Below are 10,152 nucleotides of genomic sequence, written 5' to 3' on the forward strand. Positions count from 1 at the left end.
ACTTCTTTGAGTTGCTTGACGATGTTTCAGGTGAAACATCTTCCAGCAACTCAAAGGAGTATAGATTCTACAGGTGATATGCCATAAAAGGCAGAAATAGTCCACCATCAAAGCAGCCTGTTTTCCAAGTTTGATATGTATGTGGGTTTTTTTTTTTACTGAGAACATTTTTGCTTTTGAAATTCAACATTATTACATTGTAAGTCAAATGGCAAACAAGTGCCAACTTGAAGTAGAATTTAACTCTGGCACAAATTTCACCCTGGTCTTGGCAAACAAAAATTTGTAATGTAAGTGGAAGTGCTCCTCAGCAGCCATTAGAGACACACAAATGTAAGAAGTCACTTAGTCTGAAAATATTGGCATCAGACAGGACATTCTTTTTTAGAAGAAAAAGAAGTTGTAAATGGTGAAGAAGGCTGAGTATACCAGTTAGAAAGATCAGAGAGAGACACAGCTAAGGGTACTGCAGAAAAGAAATTGAAATCCACAGTGAGGGATGGAGCACATAGATATCCAACTGACATTGAGAAAAAGACGAGGGGCGGAGTGAGAAGGGGTGAGTTATATAACTAATTCAGTTTGTAATGCTACATAGAGCTACAGGTCTCTCTGAAAATGGATACACAGGATGTGGCAGAGCTCTGTTTTCCACAACTCTTCAACACCTCCTGCAAGAAACCTCCTCTGTCAGAATTTGTGTTCCTTCATGTTGTGTTGTCCTCCATCTCGCTGCTAACTGTGACTCTCAACCTGCTCATCATCATCTCAGTCTCCCACTACAGGCAGAGTTGTTGTTATTTTTTTAATAGCTGTGTGTAGCTTATACATTCTGTGAGCTAATTGACTTAAGATGTTTTTGTGACCTCAGTGGTGTATACAATTAAACTATCTGATATAGAAGTGGCGACAAGAAATGATCAAAACTGTTTTTCTCTTACCAAGAGCTAATGTTTTATTGTTTGTTGGGTTGCTTTAATTTAGCGATTTGAGGACTGTTAATTTAATAATTTTTGTGTCTTCTTGCAGGCAGCTCCACACACCCACTAACATCCTCCTCCTCTCTCTGGCTGTCTCAGACTTTCTTGTTGGTCTCCTGTTGATGCCTGGAGAAATCCTCCGAAATACAGCCTGCTGGTTTCTCGGTGACCTCACCTGTTCTATGTACAATTATATGTCTTTAATTGTTACCTCTACCTCAGTGGGAGACATGGTGTTAATATCAATTGACCGCTATGTGGCTATTTGTGACCCTCTGCATTACCCCACCAGAATCACAGACAGAAGAGTGAAACTCTGTGTTTGTCTGTGTTGGCTCTGCTCTGTTTTCTATAGCAGCCTGTTTGTAAAGGATGATCTAACTCAACCAGGGAAGCATAATTCCTGCTATGGAGAATGTACAATTGATGTTGACTTAATTACAGGAACGATTGACCTTCTTTTAACCTTTTTTGTTCCAGTTACTGTCATTGTAGTTCTGTATCTGAGAGTATTTGTGGTGGCTGTGTCTCAGGCTCGAGCCATGCGCTCTCATGTTACAGTTGCTGCTCTGCAGCTTTCAGTGACTCTAACAACAAAGAAATCAGAGTTAAAAGCAGCCAGGACTCTGGGTGTTCTTGTAGTTGTGTTTCTACTGTGTTTCTGCCCTTATTATTGTGTTACTCTTGCCAGGGACGACCTACTCAATAGTTCATCTGTATCCTTTTTGCTCTATCTGTTCTATTTTAACTCATGTCTAAACCCTTTGATCTATGCACTGCTCTACCCCTGGTTTAGAAAAGCTGTGAAACTCATAATCTCTTTACACATACTGCAGCCTGGCTCCTGTGAGATTAGCATTCTGTAAAAAAAACAAAACAAAACAAAAAAAACAAATAAAAGGAACACTGAACAATTGTTGAGTTATTTTGTTGCCCTACTGGTTGGCTACTTTTGGGCTTCCATTTGTGTTATTCTGTGGCGCTGGAAATGATGCTGTGTCAGTATCACTGTGTCATCGATGACAGTAACTTGTTGGAAAAGAAGGATGGAAAATATTTTTCATGTTGGCCCTATTAAATGCTGCTACCTGTAATCTGAACTCACCCATTGCTAATTAGCATTTTGTTTGTATATCATCAGAATTATCATTATCGCAAATTTGCCCAAGTATTGCAATATACTTTTGAAGCTATATTGCCCACTGCTACACAGTAATTGTCTCTTGTCTCTCTGTGATCCACAGAGAAGTTTGGTAAATGGCCAGCACCATGGACCTTTTTAGATGATCCAGACCGCAGCAGTCTTTAATGGCAGCGCCTTCAGCATTAGTACGCACATATGTAAAATTAGTCTCAGTCCTGGGCTCAGTTAGAGAGGTAAACAAAACGCACGGACAAAACTGTGGGTTTTCCATGTGTGTAACGTGCAAGAGCTGCGGCTCTGTCAGAGCTGTTTTTTTCCATGCTAACATACTTGATGATTGTGTGGAGCATACACCTGTGTGGGGAGCCTGCCGTTAATATTTAAATATGAGTTAAGGAGAGGGTCACTTGCTGTGGGGTGATAGTACTGTTCACCTACAGGATAACTGCTTACAACAACACAGCTATGGATTTAGGGGGAGAACATAAATGTAAATAGAAACTGTTTAAATAACCTGTTTAATCATCTCAGTTTATTATTGGTGAGAACTTGTGCCTTTTTAGAAATACAGTAAGCATGGCTTTTACTGTGATACCTCTGCATGTATGTGTATTTAACCCTTTAAGACCTACCATAGAACCAAGTCCGCCAGAGCTTATATTATATTTTTACATGCTGTGGAGCCATTTTTGGGAGCATTTCAAGTTGCTATACATCAATACAACCATTATAGCCCAGATTTTAATAATATGTATTCATTAAGTGCATAGTAATTACATAAATTGCAAAAAAGTGCAATAAACTACAAAAAAATTGAAAATCGTTTTTGATTTTTTAACATATATTTGTAGTTAGAGAAATTTAAGAGTCTTATCCCTCAAAACTGTAAATACAAAAAAGTTGCACAAAATAGTTTCCTACCACAGGAAATTTATTTTGAGTGTCTTCATAGTTTTATTTTTGAAATACACCAATTTTTATACACTGCAGGAAAAACGAAAATAAATATTATACTGCAAATTTGCAAAAAAGCAGCATATGCATCAAAATAAACTATTTCCAGCAGTGCAATATGAGTCCTAAGCATCCCAGAAACGACACAGAAAGTCATAAAGTCAAAGATAACTTTTAAAAAGAGCAGTATAGGCCCTGAGGCCCTGATCGCAAAAAAGACTACATTTCCGCGAAAATGACGTCACTTCCGGTTTCGGGCAGGTAATGGCGGAAATGCAAAAGTTCGCGCTGACGTCTATTCCAACGTAGGAAGTGTTTTGAACAGCTGATCAGATCGGTAAAGCGTGTTTCTGGAATATTATGTTTTTGTTCCTGCAAGCGCTTTTTATGCAGTTTTTGCAAAGCTTTATGTGGAAGGAAACCGTGACCTAGGACAAGCTGATGGCATCAGATGTAAGTACAACTCCTCCGGTTTCATATGCAAAAAAAATTTTTGCGCTAGCTTACGTGGTTGCAGTGCTACTGGGATTTAAAAATAGTTACGCATAACAGAGCGTTCCCGCTCCGATCGGCTCTAAAGGGTTAATGTAATTTTCTCATTTCTAATTGGCACACTAACCAGATTAAAAAAACATTTGGATCACGTGAGGGATCACCTTGATATATGATATATATGTGATATTACCATTACCAATAAGTTTGATGTGTCACATGGCCCTCTTCCTATTGAAAAAACAAAAGTTGTATCCAAGATGGCCGACTTCTAAATGGCCACCATGGTCACCACCCATCTTGAGGAGTTTGCCCCCTCACATATACTAATGTGCCACAAACAGGACTTTAATGTCACCAACCATTCCCATGTTATTACGGTGTATCCATATAAATGGCCCACCCTGTATATGTGTGTATATATAGAAAAGAATTGACTGCCCACAGGGGGCGAGTGGGGAATTTTTTTACATTTAGAGAGAGAGAGATATCTATCTGTGGTCGTGTCCAAATTCATGGGCTGCATCCTCCTGAGGCCGCATTTGTAGACCGATTACGTCACAGCGATGCGCCGAAGGCTGTCCAAATTCGTAGACTCCTCCGAAGGCACCCAACAAATGCGTCCTTCATTTCCCCGAATTTGAAGGATGGGTCGGGTGTGTCCTTCGTGGCCCACCAATATCCCAGAATTCATAGTGCGGCCCAGCCAAACTCCAGTTTCCAACAATGGCGGCCGCTACTAAGTTTTAAAATTACTCATACTGTCATGGTCCTGGGTCGTGCGACCCAGTGTTTTGTGTTTAGTCTATTTTGATGTTTATTGTTTGTTAGGTTCATTAAGTTATTCCAGCTCATTTGTAATTATATTACCCTTGTATTGAGCCTCCCTAGCCCTTCATGTGTTTATGTCTGTGTGTCTTGTGTTAAGTTCATGCTGTCGCTTCTGTCATCTTCCCCTGTACTCCGTCTCCCTGGTTCGTGCGTCTACCTGTCATGTCTGCATGGTTATGTTTAGTTCAGGTCATGTCTAATCTCCATGTTTCCTGTGTTACTTTGAAAGTCTGTATTCAATGTCAGTGTATTTAGTTTCACCTCTCCTGTCCTGTCGTTAGGTTCATGTGTGTCAGCTGTGCTCCCATGTGTGGCCACTTCCCCTAATCATCCCTCATGTGTATTTAGTCTCGGTGTTTCATGCAGTCTGTGTCGCGCCGTCTGTCTTCCCACCCTCCGTGTTTCCATGCCCAGTCTTTTGTATTCCAAGCCATAGCCTTACCATAGTTTGTTCCCAGTTTAGGTTTCTGTTTAGTTACTGCTCTTGCGCTGCCCTCATTCTTGTTTGTTTCTTTTGTGTTCATCAGCCACAATAAAGGCTCGCTTTTGTTTAAGTTCACTCCCGTATCACTTGTGTCTGCACCTGAGTCCTCCACACACTCTCCACACGGTCTGCCACAGCGGACCGTGACACATACTAATCTTTCTGGGTCACAAAATAAACTTTTAACATATTTTCAGGCGAGAAAGTAGCCATGTAAACATCAAATATCTGCTCGGTTTATCAAGATATCGCATATTTGCAAAAGTGCTTCGACGTTTTCGGAGACGTCTGCTACCCACCAGCTCGATAGCTAGCCGGGAGCTCGAGGGTTACTGATGCGGCCGAGAACGGCACAACTCCCGGCACATCATTTTCAGATCACCGCGGACTTTTGCTGCTCGGGTTAAACGTAATATATAAGTCACTTAGACAACCTAAAAATGTTATTGTTGGGCCTTTTTCAGTGTTTTGTTTGTTCGTGAGTAAATCGGTTTGGCTGAGATTAAAGTTATTAGATTAGATTAGATAAAATAAAATTTTATTAATCCCCCGGGTGGGTTCCTCCTTGGTTTTTACACAGCTGACTAAACGTCAAACAGAAAACTGATTAAACAGAAGTATGAGACAGTCGAGAATTTACGCCAGTGTCCTGCTATATTTTAGATAGCAAGGAGCAGACGGCTGAGTTTATTAAACTCCACCGAGACAGCGGTGACGCTAATCAGAAGGCTAGACCGTCCAATTTCACGGCCGTTTACTTCCGGCCTACCCGACCTTCTGAGGACCCGGCCCACGTAGACTGCGAAGGCCGGGTCCTCAGGAGGATGCAGCCCATGAATTTGGACACAACCTGTGTGTGTGTGTGTGTGTGTGTGTGTGTGTGTGTGTGTGTGTGTGTGTGTGTGTGTGTGTGTGTGTGTGTGTGTGTGTGTGTGTGTTCTCGTATTTACTACCTGGTGGGTTCCACAACCTGAGATTTCACTCACCTCGTGGGGTCCAATTTTTCCGGTGGGGACCGAGCGCCGGTCCCCACAGGCACAAGCATTGCAATGGATAGAAAACAGCCTCCTGATATGCCTAGTGCGATTTTTTTTGAAAAGTAAAATTGGTCCCCTGGAAGTGACTTTTCCTGACAACGTGTGTAAATGTGTGTGTCGACTTGACGCCCTACTGTTGAAATGTGGTATTGCAAGTGTAAAATTGGACCGGTGGGGCCATTTTCCTGACAAAGTGTAAACTTTTAAACTAGGTCTAACTTTATATTTTATGAATGCATTTACATCAAAAGCATTTCTTAATGATTTGGGTGCAGTTTTGAAGGGTTGAGCATTCTGATATGTCACTCCTACGCGAATAGGCCCCCCAAAATGTACTTTCAAACTTCCCTATGTAATTGCATTGCCTTTTCTCCTAACTTTGCGGTCATGCTGTGAGTCACAGGAGGGGCGTAGAGGGTCAGAAATCGGGTCACTTCATCGCTAAATCACCCTCTTCAAGACATAAGTGTTTGCATTCTGATACGTCACTCGTACGCGATTAGGCCCCCCAAAATGTACTTTCAAACTTCCCTATGCAATTGCATTGCCTTTTCCACTAACTTTGCGGTCATGCTGTGAGTCACAGGAGGGGCGTAGAGGGTCAGAAATCGGGTCACTTCATCGCCAAATCACCCTCTTCAAGACATAAGTGTTTGCATTCTGATACGTCACTCCTACGCGATTAGGCCCCCAAAATGTTCTTTACAGTGGTGACCTTTGACCCCTTGGTTCTCCAGACTTCCAGAGGGCCTTCTATAGGCCCTGTATCCCAGCCAACAGGCACCTTTCTTTGCATCCCAAGATGCAATGACCCACTGCTGATTTACAGGACCACGGGTAAGGCCTGCAAGGACTTTTGAAAAAAACTGACACCTTTCATCCTTTTTGAGTCAGAGGGGTCGCAAGGGGGAAAGGTGAAATGCATGTATAAAAGTGGAAAAAAATTGTTGGATAAGTGCGTATTCTGGTGATCGCAGGAAAGACAGAACAATGTGAAATTCAACATGCTTTTACTCTTTGATAACCCCTTCTAGAATCTTGGTTTGAAACACATGCAGCCATGGGTTTGATGTTTTCCTGACTATTCAGCAAGTTTTGGAGGGAAAACGTGAAAAAGTACTTTCTAGTAGGGCTGGGCCATATTATACCGTTCACGGTAATACCGGTATAATGTTCTGCAACGATAAGAAAATAAAATATCGTGATAGAATATGAGTAAAATGGGCATGCGCAGTGCCTTTGTTTTCATATGCACAGGGCCAAAAAAGCATGGCGGGAACAGAGAATGAGAAGGGGGAAAGCTGATCGTTGAGTGAAACGGATGAACCAGAATTGGTTTGTAAAAATGGTGCAACTGGTTTGGTGTTTGTCCGTCAGATACACACCAAAGCACATTTCTTTTATAGAACATCCAAGCGGGACGTCATTATTACCGTAATTGTCGGACTATAAGGTGCTCATAAAAGCCTGCAATTTTCTCAAAACTCGACAATGCACCTTATAATCCTGTGTGCCTTATGTATGAATTCTGCATTCCGTACCATTGATTCATTATTGTTGAATTGTCTCGCAGCTGCTCTATTCCCATGTTGTTGCAGTATATTAATAACTAACCTTGTATTGTGGATGGATTATCTCAGTTGTTCTCCCGACTGAAGTTTGGTCCGTTTATATCATCCTGCCATGCAATTGAATTTGTCCCTAACCACCAGAAACCCTCACGTTAACTTTTATCGAATGGAAAAAAGTTAGCATTCATCCTCCAGCTTCACTGTGTTAATGTTATGCTAACATAACTGTGTCGCTAGCGATCATGTAGCACATCATTAAATACCAGCTAGTCCAACTTCAGTAACCCTACAAAAGTCACTGCTGTTTAGTTAATTTATGTTGGAAGTGATGGCAGAGCTGTATGTTTTAATTTGTTTCAGAAATCTCTCAGTCAGAACATGCTATATCATGTTTAGGTGGAAACTAGCGAGCTAACTTCCTGTTAACTTCTAACTCTGTTAAATTTAATAAATTCTTTTTTTATGGATGCCTGGATGTTAAACTTAGTTGTTACACCTGGTAAATCAGCCAGACTGATCATTTGATTAAAGATGAAAGAATTTAGACAGTTTTAACTCTCAGTGATGCTGCAGCGTTCGTTTGCCTTTGTGACCTGAAGAAGACAGAGTTTAGGACCCAGATTACTCCGCAAAGCTCCTGACTATGGCAGCCGTAATGCTCCGACAATCCATCAAGCGGTGCAGCTTCATAGCTTACCCAAGTCGTACCAAATCATTTTGTGACAGATTTTTGAGGGCCGTGTAGCACATAAAATCTGTTCAAGGTCAGTAAGCACAACCAGAATTCATACATAAGACGCACTGTCGATTTTTGAGAAAATTAAAGGATTTTAAGTGAGCCTTATAGTGTGGAAAATACATTATACAGAAGAAAAGAATATATCGCCATATATATTGTTACCGCACATGCTTCAAATTATACCGCAATATGGATTTTAGGCCATATAGCCCAGCCCTACATAGAAGTAATTTTCCTTTATATGTCTACTGTCTTTAGCTTATTAATACAATAAAGATAAAGTTAAAGAGGTAATACCTTTAAAAGTAAGGGGGGAAAAACTCAAGGTTGCATTCAAAGGTGGACTGTGGGGTATTTCATTTAAAAAAATTATATGAATGAATGAATGAATGAATCAATCAATCAATCAATCAATCAATCAATACTTTACAATTTATATTGCACATTTAAAGACCAGAGGTACACCAAAGTGCTTCTCAAGAGTAAAATATGAAATAAAATTTATTACATATGGGTACGATAGCTGAGTATAAATACACTTCCCAGAAAAAAGTGCTAATTAACCCGGCAGTACTATGTTAAAAGAAATATTTCACTCCTGTTGTAAAAAACCCTGTAACACAGTAGGTTAAAACTACATACAGATGCAATAAAAGTACAGTGTATCAATTGTATTTTAAAAGATTGAATAGATTCCGATGTGCAAATATCAGCTGGAAGACTGTTCCAGAGGTTAGGTGCAGCAATGTCAAAGGCATGATCACCTCTGGTTTTCAGCCAGGACCTAGGTTGCACCAAGAGCATTTGACTCGATGATAGAATTGCTCTCCTAGGTGTATACAGGCGGAGAAGTTCAGTTAAATAGCAAGGCGCAATATTATTTATCATTTTGAAGCAATAAAATCTTAAAAACAATCCAATATTTAGTGGGCAGCCAATGTAGGTCAGCAAGGTTTGGGGTAATAGAATCAAACCTAGTACCAGTTAAAAGGCGTGCCACTGCATTTTGGAAAAGTTGTAGTTTTTGAAGAAGGGCAGATTGGAGGCCCAGGTAAAGGGAGTTGCAATAGTCTAATCTTGAAGTAACAAAGGTATGGATAAGTTTTGCAAGATTTGTCGTAGTTGGTAAAAGCTAGACTGTACTAAAGAGGACACTTGTTTATCAAGTTTAAAGGAACTGTCCATAAGAACACCTAAGTTACGTACTGTATCAGAGAGAGGTAGCAAAGGGCCCAAATATATCGGCTAATTCTCCCCGAGCGATGTGGCTATCAAAGACAATTATTTCTGTTATCTTTTTATTTAGAAAAAGGGAGTTACTCTATAACCAGCCTTTGACCTCCCTCATACAATCAAGAAAGCAGCGTAGTGAAGATGGAGTATCGTCAGTCAGATAAAAATAGATTTGAATATCATCAGCATAAAAATGAAAAGAAATGTTATATTTGTCAAATATAGAGCCCACGGTTGGAATGTACAATGAGACCAACATAGGGCCCAGAACAGACGCCTGGGGCACACCACAATGAAAAGGGGTAACAGAAGAAGAGTAGCTCCTCATCGCAACAGAAAAGGAACTATCCAAAAGATACAATTTAAACCATTCAAGGGCGCTTCCTTTAATGCCTACTAAACATTCTAGTCTTGTTAGCAGAATGCTGTGGTCCACCACATCAAAGGCTGAAGACAAATTCAGTAAAACCAAGAACACAGGGCTCCCTAAATCCGCAATTAAAAGGTCATTTAAACTCTGCGCAAAGCCGTTTCAGTACTATGACGTGGTTTAAACTAGAGATGGCACGATACCACTTTTTTATGTCCGATACCGATATCATAAATTTGGATATCTGCCGATACCGATATGAATCCGATAGTGTTTTTTAATCAATAAAACTGTTTTCTTAATATATTGCTGCATTT

General features: G+C 40.5%; 1 protein-coding gene across 1 annotated transcript; it reads left to right on the plus strand.

Moving 5' to 3' along the window:
- Positions 1-618: 618 nt before the first annotated feature.
- LOC146615786 (trace amine-associated receptor 13c-like) lies at positions 619-1,846 on the plus strand. The gene is made up of 2 exons (XM_085373751.1): positions 619-785; positions 1,030-1,846. The coding sequence occupies exons 1-2, from the start codon at positions 619-621 to the stop codon at positions 1,844-1,846; spliced, it is 984 nt and encodes a 327-aa protein (XP_085229877.1).
- The last annotated feature ends 8,306 nt before the right edge of the window (positions 1,847-10,152 follow it).

This window comes from Diplotaxodon limnothrissa, linkage group LG16 (genome assembly GCF_057381915.1).
Source record: "Diplotaxodon limnothrissa isolate DT_005_m linkage group LG16, D_limnothrissa_male_GT1.1, whole genome shotgun sequence".
Classification (NCBI taxonomy): Eukaryota; Metazoa; Chordata; class Actinopteri; order Cichliformes; family Cichlidae; genus Diplotaxodon; species Diplotaxodon limnothrissa.